The sequence below is a fragment of the Vipera ursinii genome (genome assembly GCF_947247035.1).
Source record: "Vipera ursinii genome assembly, chromosome: 1".
Classification (NCBI taxonomy): Eukaryota; Metazoa; Chordata; class Lepidosauria; order Squamata; family Viperidae; genus Vipera; species Vipera ursinii.
Window position 1 is genome coordinate 304,587,940 of NC_139512.1, and position 18,938 is coordinate 304,606,877.

Genomic DNA, 18,938 nt, shown 5'->3' on the forward strand with positions numbered 1-18,938 from the left:
CCACTGTATGCAAAGTGCTTCGCAAAGTTTTACACTTTAATTACTATTTATTTTATTTCTCATTATTGCAATAATTGTTAATAACATACAAGCACACGAATGTGCGAACACACACACATAGACATATTTGTCTATTTACCATTAACTGCTCAAACAAGCCACTGAAGAATGAAGACCCCTTTATTGAAGGTTACGAACCTTTATTGAAGGTTGTGAACTGCATGCTATCTAGTGTGGGTATATATATATCTAACAACCTGCATTGTAGATGGCCTGAAAAGTAGTTTGTGATCTAGAACCTTCAACAAAGAAGCCTTCATCCTGTAATAGATTGATTTAGGCTAGTAATTATACATACACATGCATGCATGAACACTAATTGTTTCTCTCTCTCTTTGCATACAAATGTATAACTACTGCATAATAATATGCAAGTGTATATGCATAGATATCATTTTCTCTCTATATAGACAAATGATGACATGATATGAAAATTCTATGAAATTAAGTTCTGACCTTCTGTAGCTTTCACAATTGCAGCCCAAATTGGTCCAGACATGAAACTTCTAAGGGTTATAATTTCTGTAGACACATATTCGTTGTTAGATGCCCCTTGCATATTCTCTACAGTCAATGGTAGCCTTATTAGAATATCAGATGCTATTTCCAGTACTATTTCATCTTGGCCCATTCTATCACTAAGACAATAGGAAGATGAAAAGTAAATTTAAAATTATCTATGGGAAATAACCAAGTTAATATCCCACTATTTATACAGGTAGTCCTCAACTTACAACAGTTCGTTTAGTGACCATTCCAAGTTACAAGGGCACGAACAATGTTACTTATGACCATTTTTCACAGTTACGACCTTTGTAGTATCCCCATGATGATGTGATCAAAATTCAGATGCTTGGCAGCCGGTTCATATTTATGACCGTTGCTGTGTCCTAAGGTCATGTGATCACATTCTGTCACCATCTGACAAACAAAGTTAATGGGGAAGCCAGATTCAGTTAACAACCAGGTTACTAACTTATCAACTGGAGTATTCAGTTAACAACTGTGGCAAGAAAGGTTGTAAAATGGGGCAATACTCACTTAACAAATCTCTCAACAACAGAAATTTTGGGTTCAATTGTGGTCATAAGTCAAGGACTACCTGTTTTTCATTTATTCCTCACTGTTTTTTTCTGTTAAAAAGTTGTTGTTCGACTTCTTTGTGGATTTGTTTACCTGGTAAATATGTCACAGCACATAGCCACAATTTGGGGATTGTTAACATTTTGAATGAAGACAACCCAACTGCACTAAATGAAAATACAGTCTTTGATACTTTGATGTATATAATCAAATGCAAACCATCACATTTAACTGATGGCCAACATATGGGCATTCTGTCTTTCTCCCCCCTCTTTCATGCACACATCTTATTCTTATTCTTCTTGTGCCATATACATTATCGGACGTTGGCAATCATGTTGACGATTCTGTTTTTATCAGCAGCCACACGAAAAAGTGCTGCTGAGTTTTGTCCAAACCAGTCCCTTAGACTTTGAAGCCATGTTGTTCTTCTTCTATCTGGACCTCACTTGCCTTCCATCTTTCCCTGGAGGATTAAATGGAGTATGCCATATTTTTCTGGGTGTCGCATCAGATGTCTGAAATATTCTAACTTTCGTTTTTGAAGTGTTTTGATGATTTCCCTTGGCTTTTCCAGGTGACATACACATGCACACATACTTATTTACAAATACCAGCACATAATCTTTAAGGTTTACATTTGATGAGATTATACCTAAAAAAAATTCCTATATACAGTATGCATTTTGTCCATTGTCCAAAGAGTCATTGGAAGAAAGATAGCTTTTCACCCTTTCAATGATTCTGTGGCACATCATGGAGTGCTGAAGTTACTGATTCTATCTGCTTTACCCATTAACAGAAATTGTTTTCTCTCCTGCCAGCAAGCTTATTTAATGTGGTATTTTCCCATTGCTGTTAACAAGTGGAAAACAAAGATTTATTCCCCACAGTACAGTAGAGAAAAGCAGGTAGTTCCCAAGGCCCAAAAAGTTTAATAAAAGTTTCCATATGTCACTTGACATATACATACATATATACATACATATTGATACTTTAGGCTTTAAGCAACTATTATTTGTTTCAGCTTATGCTATATTGCAAGAGGGGAGGAGGAGGAGGAGACGTCAAATAATAACCTGATAATGTCTGTGCTATATGTTGGTTGGGTACTGACAACCGAATTAATAAATAATTCTGCCTGAGCTTTTAAGTATTGTCTTTCAGCACAATGATGCATTCCAAACAGTTCCGGAGAATCCACTTCTGGAAGAGATTGTAGATAGGCTCTGCAGTCTTTTAAACTATGTAATTCAGATATTGGTTGATACACCTGAAAAAAATATTGTTAAATGTTTTAATATCTCTGGTCATTTAAATACAACATATAGTTTGCCGATATTATTTTATTAATGCGACCATCTTTCCGTTTCTTCACTTCAAATTAGCATTTAAAACTGATCAGATATATTGAGTAAACCTACCCTGCTCACTCAGTGGTAAATTTGTGGTATTAAAACAGCAACATAATGAAAAACAGTTTTCATACCTCATCAGCAGTATAAACAAAACCTTCTTGCAATACAGAAGGATTATAAAAATTATCTAAAATGCAAAGCAAGCATCGACGATCCCAGTTATCAGTTACATGGCCTCCATATGTTACTTCTCCAGTCAAATAATGCAATGCTGTCCAAGGAATCTTTTGGTGCTTCTCAAGGAGCACTTCCAATATTTTGATAGAAAACTGAAAAAGAAAAGTTACCATTAGAAAATAGGTTTTTTTTAAAAAAAAATTGGAGGCAAGGTCTGGAATTCAAAGAATCTATAATTAGTTGAATAATTGGATTCCTGAGGCTCATGCACAGAACTTTCATCGATATTCTGAGGAATCATTTTTGAAACCTAGTAATATTTCCAAACCAATTAATAATTAGAAATAAAAGTGTAATATTTAAAAAGAAAAAAAATCAAAACGTCTTAAGCATTGCTGGATGTTTAGACTTGTTCTTATATAAAAAAGAGCAGATAATAATAGCATGTCTGAGAGCATTAGGTAAAAGAATTCTTAATTAAAAAGAGCCAACATGAATTTATACTGAATTTATATCATGCTAGAGTAACTTGATTTTATTTTATGATAGGAGACTTCTGGGGAAGAAATAATGGACTGAATACTGCTCCACAAAAAACAGAACTGACAATTGTGGTTAAGAACAAGGTGCCAATGAATAGATTGGCTCTTTTATTTTATTTTAATTCCATTTATATCCCGCCCTTCTCCGAAGACTCAGGGCGGCTTACCCGCTCTAGAAAATGAGAGGATGAGATACTGCCCAAATTGTACTGCATATGGTTGCTCCACATGAGGAGACTGCCAGGCAGTAGTCTCCAGAGGGGAGAGAACCAGGAGATGAGGGAAACTGCCATACTTACTCCAGACACAGAATTTTTAAAGGACACTAATTTTATAACTCCTTTCCTAAACTTTTGGAAATGGCCATTAAGTGCTTTAAACAAGTTAGACAATGACAAGGCTGGAAATACTAGATGACATAAGAAAATGAAGTTGTATCTTTATAACATTTAAGAATTCAAAATAAACAGCAAAAAGAGAAGGTTTTGTACATAGAAAGTTTTAAATGGATTCAATAAACATTAGACTATTTGATTTTGAATATTAAGACTTTAAAAATGACTTTAAACAAGTGCAGAGTTTTGTTTATATTTTTCTGAACCCTGGATTGGAAAAGACACCGTCCATTGAGCTTGCCTATACTTAAAAGTTGAGTTATGGAATGAAGAGTTTTATATCTCTTAATTAAGAAGAGAAGAGATAGTGAAACTATTTACACTTGTCGTGAGGGCAGAAAGTTTCTTAGTTTGTTTTTCTTTTCTTGTTCTTGTTATTTTTTCTTTCTTTTTTGCACCTTTTATTCTATGTTTGTATTTTTCTTTTAAGTTTCTATCACCTTTTATTATTGTAGTTAGAACCTTTGATAAAAATATTATTTAAAAGAGTTATTATTTCATGATTATGAGCTTGGTAGACATGGTAACCTTGATTTCAGAAAGGTCTTCAACAAAATCTCTCATAGTATCCTTATTAATAAAATGCTCAAATGGTTAATCAATAGTTAGATGGATCCACAGATGGCTCAATGATTGTGGTCAAACAGTATAAGTGGACTCAAACCTATCTGGAGAGACATCTTCAGTGGGGTGCCACAAGACTCTGTCCTGGGCCTGATTCAACATTTTTGTAAATAATATGGATGAGGGTGTTGAAGGAATGCTCACCAAATCTGCATATGATGCAAACGTAGGAGGGGTAGCTAATATCTGGGAGTATAGGGAAAATATTTTTAAAAAACCTAGTACGGTGGGCAAATTCAAAAAAGCTAGAACAGCAGGCAAAAAAAAGAAATATACTGAAATTTAATGAGAAATATGCACCTAGATTAAAAAAATAAAAAATGGGGAAAATCTAGTTAAAGAACACAGGATTTGTGTATACTAGTGGATCAAATAAAGAAACACAGAGTCCAGATCTACATAAAGTAATCTTACTGTACTCTGCTTTGATCAGAACTCACTTGTAATATTATGCTTAGTTTTGCATACACCTCTTGAAAGAAGACATTAATAAACTGGAGCAAGTTCAGAGCATGGCTACGAAGATGGAGAAAAGTCTGGAACTAAGACCTATTAGGAATAGTTAAAAGACCTACGTATGTTTAGGGAGGAGGAGGAGACTGGATCTTTGACAGAGAAGATAATTTACGTATCAAAATTACCTAGAATATGATTTCCTTATCTAAGGCATTGTGGGGTTATTGATGGCCTGGAAATCATTATTGCAACTATTTTTTATAATTCTATATAATTCTCCTAATTACAAACCTAGAAATAATAAAAAATACTGCTTCCAACCTCACAATTTAAAGTTAAATATAAAGTATATTAAATAAGGCAAAGAAAAGTATATCAGGGTATTACTGTGAATTAATGGATTAGGGGGAAAATGAATATAGTAACAGAATAGAATATAGAATAGAATAGAATAGAATAGAATAGAATAGAATAGAATAGAATAGAATAGAATAGAATAGAATAGAATAGAATAGAATAGAATAGAATAGAATAGAATAGAATCTGGAAGGGACCTTGGAGGTCTTCTAGTCCAGCCAGAGAATCTATACCAGACATGTCAAACACAAGGCCCGGGGGCCAGATCCGGCCCACAAAGTGGTTTTATGTGGCCCACAAAGCCATCTTGGAAACAGTGAGGGAACGGCCCCCACTGCCTTGGCCTTGGTTCAGAGACCCTCCTCCTGCCAGAGACCCTCAGATCTGTCCTGCCCAGGCCCCCATAGGCACCCTTGATGCGAATGATGTACAGTAGAGCTGGCCATGCCCACCCAGTAGGCCATACGCACTTTAGCCATGCCCACCCAGGCCATACCCACCCAGCCCCCTGAGGGCAACCGCAATGCTGATGTGGCCCTCAATGAAATTGAGTTTGACACCCCTGATCTATACCATCTCAGACAAGTGACTGTCTAGTCTCTTCTTTAAAACCTCCAGTGATGGAGCACCCATGATTTCTGAAGGCAAGCTGTTCCACTGGTTAATTGTCCTCACTGTTAACTTTCTCCTTAATTCCAGATTGCTTCTCTTTTTGATCAGTTTCCAGCCATTGTTGAAAGGGGACCCATAGTCCAGCAAAAATACATTTTAGTTTGCAAATATAATTTTATATGACATTTTCTCTTGCCTCTAAATCTGAAGAATTAAATGCATATGGAATGTTCCAGCCCAAAACTCCATATTTCTTTCTTTCATGAATGACAGCATTGAAGAAACATAGGCTAAACAACAGTCTTTTCCATGATGGCCCACAGTTGGTCTTATTAAATATATCTTCTGTTACTACACCAGTGTCACCAAATCCAAAAGTTTGAAGTAATGTTCCTTTTAGTCCTTGCGGAGTTTCTATTACTATCTTGGGGAAACAAACAGATTATAAGTAAATATTCTGCAGTAAATTTAACAATAAAACAAACACACAAACAACTTTTATTGAGTTCGTCTGTAATAGCAAAAAAAATAATTAAATCCAGTTGTCTTGTACCTCCTTTTTCTTATAGTTCAGTGAATTAGAGAGGTGTCTGCCTGAGATGCAGTCTCTTCTGGACTTCATTCCCCTTAGCCTTGTCAATAGTTCCTTCATATGTCTGACAAGGTCATCTTACTTGCTTTCTACATCAGGTTTGCTAAAGTCAATTTATTTTCCTCCACCTGGATGCAATTTTGGGGCAGCAGAAACATCCAGTTTTCTCTTAAAGCAACAGGAGTCTGCAATGTTTGATTATATACATTATTCTGTACGTAACTGTACTTTTTCATTAACAGTTAACTTACCGTATTTACCATTGCTTAACTCATGTTAGCTCATTTTTTTTTATTTGGAAAAAACAATGCTCTGAATTAGTAATTATAAGAATTATTGAATAATATCTCTGATTGTTTGAAATCTTACCTTTAGTCCTCTTCTCAAGATAGGTATGGGTAAAGAAGCATCTGGTGTTGAACTTAACCATAGTCTAAATCCTGGGTTTATATTTGCATCAGGTAGGATAAAGCTATGAAAGTAATCATTTTAATAACAATTTTACTACTTAAAACAGGATACAACATTACAGTACCCAATCATCAATTCTACTTTACAAAAAACGCATAAAAATAACAAGAAATAATGTTAACCCCAAAGGTGCTTTTCAAAAGGCAACTGGATTTTGTTTTTTTCCTTGAAGAAGTTTCCTTCTCATCCAAACAGCTTCTTCAGTTCAGTTTAAGGAATGGAAGGATCCATATATTTTTTCTTTGCAGTCATCTGCTTATTAGCACTCTGAAGATCAGTTGCTTAGACCACTTGGGGCTTTATCTGTAACCCCAGGGTCGCCTGAATCAAGTACATATGGGTTGGAGCCTTCTTGGAACTGCTGAAAATTCCAAGCAGGTTCCACATCCATTTGCACTCTGATTCAGATGACCCTGGGGTACAGAAAAATGCTCAGATGGCTTCAATGACTGACCTTCAGAATGCTAGTGACTAGATGACTGCAAAGAAAAAAAAATATATGAATCCTTCCATTCCCCACCATTCAGTCAGAACTGAAGAAGCTTATTAGATGAGAATCAAAATATCTTCAAGGAAAAAAACCAAGGAAGTCCAATTGCCTTCCGAAAAGCACCTTTGGGACAACCATGACTTTGATGACTGAGAATTTCCATAGACAAACAATGTTAATGTTAATGCTGTCCCACATTAATACATCTAGGCATAGATATTTTATTGTCTCTTTGTAAGTTATTATTTAAAGACATTAAAAGATTATGCCACAGAATCTGCTGAGTTCAGATGCGGGCTTCTTCTCTACTGTATCTATAGCAGTACAGAAGATAGGAATTTTAGCTTTTAAGTTTACTATTACCCAGAAAGAAATCTGATCTCATTTGTGAAAATGAGCAAGAAAGCCTCAGCTTTTGCTTTTCTATTTCTTATCATTTCACAACAAAATGTCCTGTTTACTTAGAGCAGAGCGTGAAGCACTTGATAGAGGCCATGGTTTAATTTGCAGCACACCCTGAGATGCATGATCTTTCTATTAGGAGTCTGATAGCACTTTTTTGAGAAACATTTCCCATTTATCCTACCTAGAATCCTGAAGGGCATATGCAACAAGTAATATGGAACCAGATGTTTATTTTGCCGCCTTATATATATAAACAATATCATCACAGAACCCAACAAACACACACACTAGATTAGAGGTCCCTTCACATGCTCTTTCTCTGAGGTGATGCATGTCACCATTTACCAGCAAGGCCACTTTGGATTTTATGTATGACAAACGTTGCTCAAAAGTATTAATTGACACAACTTCAACATCAGAACTTAAAATAAAGATAAAGTAGTATCAGAGCATTTCAATCTAGCAGGATAATCGATTTAGACCTGCATCAGTTATGTCTTCCCCTCCCTTCCTTTCCCACCTGTTCCACCCCCATTTAAATCCTACATCAGTGTAGCTACTGTACACATCTAAAGAATTGTACATGAAAGCTTAAGTCTTTAATAAAATGGGTTAATTAGAAAAGCTACTACCAGGGTCATGAGTTTTCTAGCATAGACTAAAACGGCCTTCCTCCTACATGCTCATTTTGGAAAATGCTGCAAGCTAGGGGTGGCATTTCCAGAGTTTACAAGGACACAGGAGATTTTTGTTTTTTAAAAAGAAAAAGACATCTTGTACATTTTCACAATTGTCCCTAAACAGATAAGCAAATTTCTCAAATAATTTACTTAAAATCTGCAAAGTGAAATTCAGTGGTAGGATTCAAATATGTGAACAACCAGTTCTCTGTGTGGATACTGTTTCCGGAAGTCCTGGGCAACAAAAAATTAGCTACCAGTTCTGCCGAAGTAGTGCAAACCGGCTGAATCCCACCACTGGTGAAATTTTCATGTTGCAGCTGACAGAAAAATTGATTATTTTTTTTTTACAAATGTACAAATGCACATGTCTCTGCTACTTATCTTCAAGTCAGTACAGATGGATTTCAAAATCAGTTGTTTAACATTAAAACCTAGTCTTTTAGGGCTAATTCTTAAAAAGCAAATAGCATTAGTTTTCTTAACATAATCATATGGTAAGGTAATAAAACTGTCTGGAGAATCTATAAGGTTATTATGGTTATCAGCAGTAATGTTGGTGTCTATGGTCCCAGCAGCAAAATTATTGCTATATTGGTCACTTTAAAGTATCAGAATGAATGCTGATGGAATTTAGAGGACATTCGAATGAGGCAATTTCTGGCAGAATATAGTATCCCAGAAAGATGTTAAACATAAATGTCTAAAAAATGAGATTGCTCTTATTGTCAGCCACTCTTGAATCATCCTCTTTTTGTTTATCTACCACAATCCTTTCCTTAAATTGGAAACAAAATGGCCAACAAGTGAATATGTGACTGAGAAAGATGCAGGTTGCCACTGTCACATTCAGATAAAGATCTCTTGTGCAGCAACAGGTTTTAGCAACACAAGGACAGGCTCAATCACAGTTTCAAATGGGAAGTCACATTCCCGCTAAGACTAATAGTGCAAGTTACTATATATATAAACAGTCAGCAAATTCCACTCTTTCACATAACTATGATGTTACTTAGTCTGATACGGAAACATCTCCAGGAAAAAACAAGCTCAGAGACTCAGAAGAACCGAATAGTATTAAAATTAGCCTGCTTTGGTTCCTTACCATCAGAGAATAAATCACATATACAAATAAATGTAAAAAGTGCTTACGAATCAACAATTTTGCACAATCTCGGCATAAATGAAGTTGCAAGATGACAATTCTGAAGGAATGGCCACTGTTCACCTAGTATTTGCGCTTTATATATCAATTCCTCTGCTTTGCTGCCTTGGCCACGTCCCAGAGATAGAATTTGCACATTTTGTGTACTTTTTTTTATTTCTTGAGCAAAGCGTAAGACAACTGCTGTAATGTCTATCCCTATACAATATATAAAATAATATCATTTTATTATTTCATGTAAAAATGCATTTACTTAAAACAACATTATTCTGACATATGGTGTCAATGAAACGATACATATATCTGTTGTAACAGAATGAGAAAACATATAATATAGTATTTTATGTTGGAAGAAAACTTTGTGGAAGGAAAAAGGGGTTCCTGCACTTTCATAATTTTATGAAAAAAAGTGTCAACACATGCCATATTTTTTTCCATTACACTACACCCCTGCAATGCTGTAACGATCTCTTGATTAAATGATTTTGAAAAGAGCTTTTGCACAGGAATGAGGGAGGGGGTGAATGTAAGATGACCACTATGACATTTACAGCTGCAGGTTAGGAAACCATCCTACTTTTTCCCCCAGTGTATTATAGAAAAGACTAAGTAAGAAGCTATACAAGCTTGTTACTTGAGGTGGGAAGTTATTATTTTATTATTTTTCTTTTATATTGTGCTTTTATTTCTTGTAAGTGGCCTTGAGTCACTGTGAGATGGTAGGCAGCAATACAAATAAATGTCACCAGAGAAGTTGTCTAGAAACTATAAAGGTACTTCAAATTTATATTGGAAATATGAAAAAAAATGAAGGGATGTTTTATATTTAGTGGATAATGGTGGAAAATTCTAGATTCAAATATGCATACAGGTAGTCCTCGACTTACAACAGTTCATTTAGTGACCGTTCAAAGTTAAAATGGCACTGAAAAAAGTGACTTGTGACCATTTTTCACAGTTATGACCTTTGCAGCATCCCCATGGTCATGTGGTCAAAATTCAGATGCTTGGCAAACTGGTTCATATTTATGACAGTTGCAGTGTCCCATGGGGTGTGTGTCATGTGATCAACTTTTGAGACCTTCTGACAAGCAAAGCAATGGGGAAGCCAGATTCACTTAACAACCAGCTTACTAACATCAGCTGCAATGATTCATTAACAACTGAGGCAAAAAAGGTCGTAAAATGGGTCAAAACTCACTTAACAAATGTCTCACTTAACAATAAAAATTTGGGGTGAAATTGTGGTCGAAAGTCAAGGACTGCCTGCATTGATTTAGAGAATTTTAAAGTACCGGTAATATACAATTGAGACCTAACCTAAACTCTGGAGGGATGATATTATACAAAGGTGGGCACTACCCACAGCATGTCTCTCCTGCTGGATTGGATAAGATGAGTGGAAGCAATCAAGATGTGCTAATCTTGTCAGTAATATGTAGTCTTAGATGATCAGTGTATTGTTTGCATTGATACAGTAAATATAAAAATAATGTATAAACAAATACAAATATACACATATTCTGTACACAGAGATGCATGTATACTCTATAAAACGCTCACCATGAGTATGGATGAGAATTAGTGGAGTTGTAGAATCAGATTCTTCATACATTCCTTTTAAATTAATTCCTCCATTCTGAAGATACCTAGCTCCTAATTTTTCAGTTACAAATATTTGTACTGCACGGTTCAACATTTCTGCACGTAGAACTTTTATCTAGCAAAATAAAAGTGATAATGATAACATCTTGTTTTACAAAATCAGATTTTACCAAGTGTTGTGATGTTTAGTTCTGGGTCTTGCTTAGTGGAGAAACACAAATACATAATTTTTGCCCCTCCCTTATCCCTCTTTTCAATCATGAGAACAACTAACAAAAGATCTGAAAAAATCATCCTTTCCCACACTTGAAATGTCAAAATCATGCCCTCATAGTTCTCAGAAACAGCAAGAGATGATAGTCTAGTCCCAAGCAAAAATGTTTGGCCACCCCAATACAATACAGTTTCTGAATTTGTATTCCAATATCATTAACTGTCAGATATCTTTCAAATCAGCTAGAAGCACGGCCCTTTTAGATGCCAAAAATAGTTTAAACCAGTAATATTTTCATTACTTGCCAGGATAAGTCTTTCAAATGGAGAAAGCTTCTCCCAAGGAAAAATTATAGGTATACTCTCCTCATCATCTTCACTTTCTCTTGCTAGCTGTGATTCTGAGTCTGTTAACAGATTAAAGTAATTTTTGAATAATTACTGAAATGTTGAAATATTTAACAATTATACTGTATAAACATTGTAACAAATTGGTACTTTTTCTAGTATTATAAACTTTGTTTAATATAAAGTAATTAAACTTTCCAAGTGTATTGTGGTATCAAACAAGATGCCCTTTACTAAAATTCTCATGACTTTTAACTGAGCAAAATTGTACTTCATAGGAAACAATTTTTGAATCAAGGTACCTCAAATGGACTAACTTATAGATTAGAATGTGTCAGAAATATGGAACCCAGATTCATGAAACAATTAAATCTGGGAAAGTTATAGCTGCTTTATTACTAATGGCTGTTGTTGCTCTACTTGGCTGCTGCACATGATCTTTGTTTTCCATGTTCTGTGACAGTTTTCCAGCCAATCTTATAATCCCTTGCTCCTCCACCCAACAGTAGCCCATTAGCTGCCTGCTGGGAAGGGAAAGGGGAGGAGGGAATGGGGAAGGAAGGAAAAGAAAGAAGGAATGAACTCATTTGTTTCCACTGCTTAATTATTTGCTCATCTTGGTCATTCTATTTATTTATTTATGTAAGGAAATATCTCTTAAATGATGATCCAATGAGGCATGGTTGTCTGGTTATTTCTAAAGGTCATGCACAAGAAAACAAATAATACATTAGTATGCAAGCCAAGATGTTCTAGGTTAGAGAAGTGAGCAATCAGTGTTTTAAAAGGCCATATAAGGAACAAAAAGGCCTCAGCATGTGCAAAAATATATCAAGAAAAAGCATATAATGAGGAATGTTTATTATATATGTTTATAAGTTCTGTAATAATCTCATTTTAGTATGAGATCCTGCAGAACAAATCAAACAATTGTTGTTGAATAAAGTTTTACATTTAATTGGTATCCTCCTACTCATTGATCACCAAATCATTGTTTCACATTAATATACATATTCTATGGAGAATGTGATTTATTTTATGTGGGAAGCAATTCAACTAATCTCTTCTCTTCAAAGGATCAGACAATATGACTAATATTGACCAACATTTTAAAGTGGGTTTGTGCAGAATTTGGTATGCACATGTGTCACCTATCCTGTGGGAGCTGCATTGGTTGCTGATTTGCTTCTGGGTGCAATTCAAGGTGCTGGTTGCCACCTCTAAAACCCTTCATGGCTTGGGACCAGGTTATTTGAGGGACCGTCTTTTTTTTAATCCCATTTATATCCCGCCCTTCTCTGAAGACTCAGGGCGGCTTACAATCTAAGAAGCACAAATCAATGTGCTTAGCAATAGCCTTCATTCTATGTATATGCCTGCTTATTTGGGCTTTCGCCCCCCCCCAAGTGGCATTTTTACAAAATCAGCTTATTGCCCCCAACAATCTGGGTCCTCATTTTACCTACCTCGGAAGGATGGAAGGCTGAGTCAACCTTGAGCCTGGTGGGACTCGAACCTGCACTAATTGCAGGCAGCTGGTGTTACTTAAGGAGGCATTAGCCCACTGCTCCTCCAAGGCTCTTGCTGGTCACATCCATTGGACCCACTAGAGTGAGGAGGCAAGGAATGTTGCGGGTCCCATACCCTAAGGAGATACATCTGGTGGGGCCAGAAGAAAGGCCTTCTCCATGGTGGCTCCCTTCCTCTGGAACATCATCCCTCTGGAAATTAGACTGGACCCCACTCTGACACTCTTTCAGAAGGCCCTGAAGATGTGTTGCTGCCAGCGGGCCTGGGGAACCCAGAGTGCAATGGAGCCCATTAAATGGCTGGTATGAGTGTGTGGTGGTGAGTTATTATTATTTTTTATTATTTTAATTTATTTTATTATTTTAATTTTTTAAATATTGTGTTTTTATTTCCTGTAAGCCACTTTGAGTAGACAGCAATATAAATTTCCCAAATAAATAAAATATAGTTACATAAAGTACATAAAATGTACAAGGCATACAACTTTCTGACTTTTGCACAGATATACATTTCTCATCTACATTTAGATACATGATTTAATTGATTTATTTCTAACATCTAGTTAGAAAAAACAATTAGCACAAATCCTCCTCCAGGTGGTTTGGGAAGTAGAGATAGGGGATGTACATATACTTCAAACTGGCATTTTCTTGAGATTGTGTTAGCCCAGGAAAATCAGTATATTTTAGCATTACCTTGCTTTGGTGATAATGGTCTATAACATGTACTAATCAAATTATACACGTTCTCACTATCTAGAAAATCTTTCCACTGTTGAGGATATGTTGATAGAGAACTGCACAATAGGCTGAATGCTGGTATTTGAGTACTCATGTACTGACATTCTTTCCACATCATTTCACTTATCCAGTGGAATGGAGCAGTTTTGTTAAATACACATGAGCCTAATAAAATAATATGAAACATTTAATTAGGACAGATATTGGTATTTTGATTTTCATTCAATAGATAAATATAACCAAATTATTAATTTTGGCCGTGATATGTCCGTCTTGACCATCTTTTTTTTATTGAAAAGTTTTACAATACATTTTATCTTTAACAATCCCATCTTGACTAGTGGATTGAAAAGCCAATCTGAGAGGTAGTCCATTGGCCAATCATGATCCTAGAGGTTGTGGCTAAAAGTAATATATATGCAGAAACTGTTTTCAGTTTCAGAACTTCCCTAAAGGGGACTTTATACAGAAGATATTTAAAAGAGAATTTCTCTTTAGACCTAGCACATTCAAGACACCCAGCTTTTCCTTTCCTTTCCTCATCTCAGCCATCCTGTGGAATAAAGCTGTATCCTGTGGTAGCATCTAAACTTGGTTTGATCACCACGAGGACACAATCAGTTAGCTGTGAATGGATATTTCTTTGGCACTTCTATATTAGAGTCAAAACAAGCACCTGCTGGGTGCTAAAATTCAATTTTTTTCCTATTTAAAAAATACCTGACAACTCTGGGCACTTAATTGAAGTGTATCAAATGGATGGGTATCTAATTATTGCTTGAACACATTGATGAAGTGTAAAGGGAAAATGTAAAGGGAAAATGTAAAGGGAAAATCAACTTGGATAATGCCCCCTAAATTTAACACAAGGCTGACATAACCCTCCTCTAGCACATCAGTTACATATTGAACAAAGAGGAATTTTGTTCTACCTAGACATGCATTTGATTGCTTTGTTAAAATAACTCATAAATGCATCTACATTTATGGTGATTTAAAGTTTTCCTAATTTCTTCAATAATATCATATATTGTTTTAACAATATGTGAAACTTTATTTTTAAAGATATACAGGTATTATACTTATACTTTGCAGTGTGCTCTTCATGCAGAATTGTATCAGGGCAACCCAGAAAAGGGGATGTGACAATAGCAGACAGTGTTGCGTACTGTTACTTAGGCCAAAAGCGAACAAGTTCAGCAAACTTTGCTCATGAATTCAAGACACCAATCCCTATAAAATCCTACAAAGAATTAAAATTATGAGGCATAATTATTCCAGTCTATTATATTGGATCAAAAGAACTTCAGAACTATAGGTGGTTCTTGGCACCATAATTTAAGAAGGAGTCAAAGAAACTGGAATTAGTTCAGAAAAAGGCAACAAAGTTAACGAGATTAGAAACTAAGTCTTATGAAGAATGACTCTTAAGAGCTGTATTTCTTTAGTCTTAGAAAAGATTACTGAGATAGGATATGATAGCACTCTTAAACACCAGAAAGGATGTCACAAAGAAAAAGATCAAGATAGTTTTTCTCTGATTTCAAAGAACTAGGAATTTAAGTTACTGGAAGATAGATTCCAGTTGAATATTAGAAAAATATTAGAAAAAAAACTTCCTAAAAATAGGAACAATCCTACAGCAGAACAATTTACCAAGAGAGTCATTTTCCCTTTACACTTCATCAATGTGTTCAAGCAATAATTAGATACCCATCCATTTGATACACTTCAATTAAGTGCCCAGCAGTTGTCAGGTATTTTTTAAATAGGAAAAAAATGAATTTTAGCACCCTGCAGGTGCTTGCTTTGACTCTAATATAGAAGCAGTCAAAAATTTACTTGTGAATAGATAGCAGGTACTTCTGGTTATCTCCACTGTTAAAATAGATGATAAAATAATAAAGCAGCTGAAAGAAAACAACAGTTAAGAGTCAAGAGAAAAGGAATCTTTTCCTATAAAATCTAAAAGTAATTGCTTAGCTCAATGGAAATATTTTGCAAAAAATAGAATGTTGGTTACTTCTGTGACCAGTTTTTGCTATAATTTACATGTATATTACATATTTACTAAAGGATGATGAAATCCATCCCTGAGAGCACATTATAAATATAAATATTTCTGGTTTACCAGTTAGGTCAGAGGTTGATGGTTGCTTAATATTTGCTATCATGCTAGAGTATAGGAAGAAATTCCACTCATTCTCTGATATAAATCCAAGGTTATTTGTGAATACATTTTCATCACAATTATTTTTCATGATTGCTGTGCACAGTAGGAAAGCAAAGCATAGCTTATCTTTATTGAACAAAGCTGAAGAAACTGTCTGCAAAAAAACATACAACCATTAATATTTGCGTATATATACAAATCCTATTAGCTGAAAATAATTTATGTGTTATAATGTTTAAATACCTCATAGACATGATATGTTAGTGTCTCAATTATCTCATTAATGTGTATTTTGAAGCAATCTAGCTCAGTCTCACATTCTGTGGATGTTTCTTCACTTTGTACCTTATATTCACTCATTTCTCTACTTGAAAGAGAATCACTGAGAGAAACGTCATTTTTCTTCACATTATCTATAGAGTTTACAAAGATCTTATGAAACCAATTCAGTGAAAACTGATAGACATGGTTGATGTGTACAAGATCTGATATTACGAAGTAGAGCACAGCACCACGAGTTGCTATAGGAATATAGGTTTTACGCATTTCTTCTATGGTGACTTCTGTTGCTGCTGAATCTGCTACACGCTGAAAAATCTCTGATGAGGTAATTTTTGTTTGCTGCAAATTTTCAATGAGGTCCTGGTCATCTAAAAGGTGCCCTGTAAAAGAGTGTAATTGAATTGCAGAATAGAATAAATTAAGTAATTAAATTTTCTAAATTAACTATTTACTTTACAAGCCAGAAAGCACTATAACAAGGGGGCTTGTTAGCAAAGTTATGAAATAAGTAAAAGATAGTTTTATATGACATTACTAGAACTATGCAGCTCTTTGGATCTGAAAAGGTGCTGGGGGAAAAAGGGAACCTTCCTGCAGCTGTTGGACCTATCTTAAAACCATCTTTCCCTGGGCTCACAGTGTAGCTGCCTGGTCCCAGAGAAACAATATTTTTTACTTATGGAGGTGCCAGTTGTTGGGGTTCTTATCAATAAAAGTTGCCAGAGGAATACACTGGGATGAGAAACAAGCATTATTTGGAGTTCCAGGAAAAATATGAACAGTGTTGGAACTGCATGTTTCATTTCATGTTTGGAAGAGGGATGTAATATGTGTGATATATAAAGGGACAGCCTCAAGTATAAGATAACTATCCCTGTGAAATGCATATTTTAAAATACAAGATTCCAGTTCATCCTGTGTGTATATTTTTATATATGTATATTAGTTTTAAGGGACGCAGTGGCTCAGTGGGTTAGGACACTGAGCTTGTCGATCAGAAGGTCGGCAGTTTGGCGGGTTGAATCCCGAGTGCCGCGGAACAGAGTGAGCGCCTGTTACTCGTCCCAGCTTCTGCCAACCTAGCAGTTTGAAAGCACGTAAAAATGCAAGTAGAAAAATAGGGACCACTCCGGTGGGAAGGTAACAGCGTTCCATGCACCTTTGGTGTCTAGTTATGCCAGCCACATGACCACGGAGACGTCCTTGGACAAGCGCTGGCTCTTCGGCTTTGAAACGAAGATGAGCACCGGCCCCTAGAGTCGGAAATGACTAGCATGCATGTGCGGGGGAACCTTTACCTTTACCTATATTAGTTTTACTGGATAAAGGTAAATAATAGCAATAGCACTTAGACTTATATACCGCTTCAAGTACTTTACAGCCCTCTCTAAGAGGTCTACAGAGTCAGCATATTGCCCCCAATAATCTGGCTCCTCATTTTACCGACCTCAGAAGGATGGAAAGCTGAGTCAACCTTGAGCCTGGTGAGATTCGAACTGCCAAACTGCTCACAGCCGGAGTCAGCAGAAGTAGTCTGCAGTACTGCATTCTAACCACTGCACCACCATGGCTCAAAAATAAAATGCACACCATCTTCTCGCACCATAAAGGAGATGGTGGGAGATTTGTACTTTCAGACTTCCATGATTGTGTTAATACAACCTTATAATAAAGTAGAATTAGTTCTCTTGGTCATGTTTTCTTTCTTGTCTATCTGACTGACATCAGTTTTGCAAGTCCAAGAACTTAGGGAGAGTCCCTTCTGAACTTACACAATTATCCCTACTGTGGGCTATGCCCTTCCTTATTTGATTGTTCTCTAAGCAGCAACTCTTTGCCCTGTGTCTCAAGGTCTTTCCCACATACTATTACATGTGCTCACGCCACACCAGCCCCTCAGGTGCCCCTCTTGCATCCTCCCACATCCTGCAGTAGCCATCCCAAAACATGCTATGCTCATGCAATGCCAGACACTTGTGCACATTCCTGGACCCTGGGATTTGCAACTGCCTTCCATCTTCCCGATTGATTTTGCTACAGGAAATTGTGAGGAAGTCCTTGCTTAATGACCTTTGGTTATTTATGTATTTATTCAATTTCTATGCTGCTCATCTCACTGATAGAGCAACTACATTGACCCTTGCTTGATGATGGCAATCAGGTGTTCAAGTTTGCAATCCCTAAGTGGTATAGTTATATGTCATCATGCTTTACAACTGCATTGCGTAGGAATGGAAATTCTGGCCCCAATTATCATTGTTAATTGATTATTGTCTATATATCTATATATCAGAAAGCATAGAGAGTTATAGGAAGGCATTTGGGGATGATCATAATATTGCAATGAAAATTACTGTAAGAAGGTGTCTTTCAACTATAATTAGAATGATGCAGAATTATGTTAATAATAGGTAACATGTGAGATGGTAAGAATTAGATTTTATGCTGCTACTATCCAAATGAAGATTATAAGCATTTGCACACATATAATGAAACAGGGGACGCGGTGGCTCAGTGGGTTAGGACGCTGAACTTGTCGATCAGAAGGTCGGCAGTTTGGCGGGTCGAATCCCGAGTGCC

At 36.0% G+C, this 18,938-nt stretch overlaps 1 protein-coding gene across 1 annotated transcript in view; it reads right to left on the reverse strand.

The window, feature by feature from the left end:
* Positions 1–18,938, reverse strand: part of DNAH14 (dynein axonemal heavy chain 14) — a gene marked incomplete at both ends in the record, with an annotated part of 211,297 nt that overhangs the window by 13,762 nt on the left and 178,597 nt on the right. Inside the window, 11 exons of the mRNA XM_083377402.1 lie at positions 517–698; positions 2,223–2,416; positions 2,633–2,830; positions 5,861–6,088; positions 6,626–6,728; positions 9,455–9,665; positions 11,031–11,187; positions 11,592–11,692; positions 13,859–14,068; positions 16,035–16,230; positions 16,320–16,738. Coding sequence (XP_083233528.1) covers positions 517–698; positions 2,223–2,416; positions 2,633–2,830; positions 5,861–6,088; positions 6,626–6,728; positions 9,455–9,665; positions 11,031–11,187; positions 11,592–11,692; positions 13,859–14,068; positions 16,035–16,230; positions 16,320–16,738 — 2,199 coding nt within the window. The remainder of the gene's footprint in view (positions 1–516; positions 699–2,222; positions 2,417–2,632; positions 2,831–5,860; positions 6,089–6,625; positions 6,729–9,454; positions 9,666–11,030; positions 11,188–11,591; positions 11,693–13,858; positions 14,069–16,034; positions 16,231–16,319; positions 16,739–18,938) is intronic.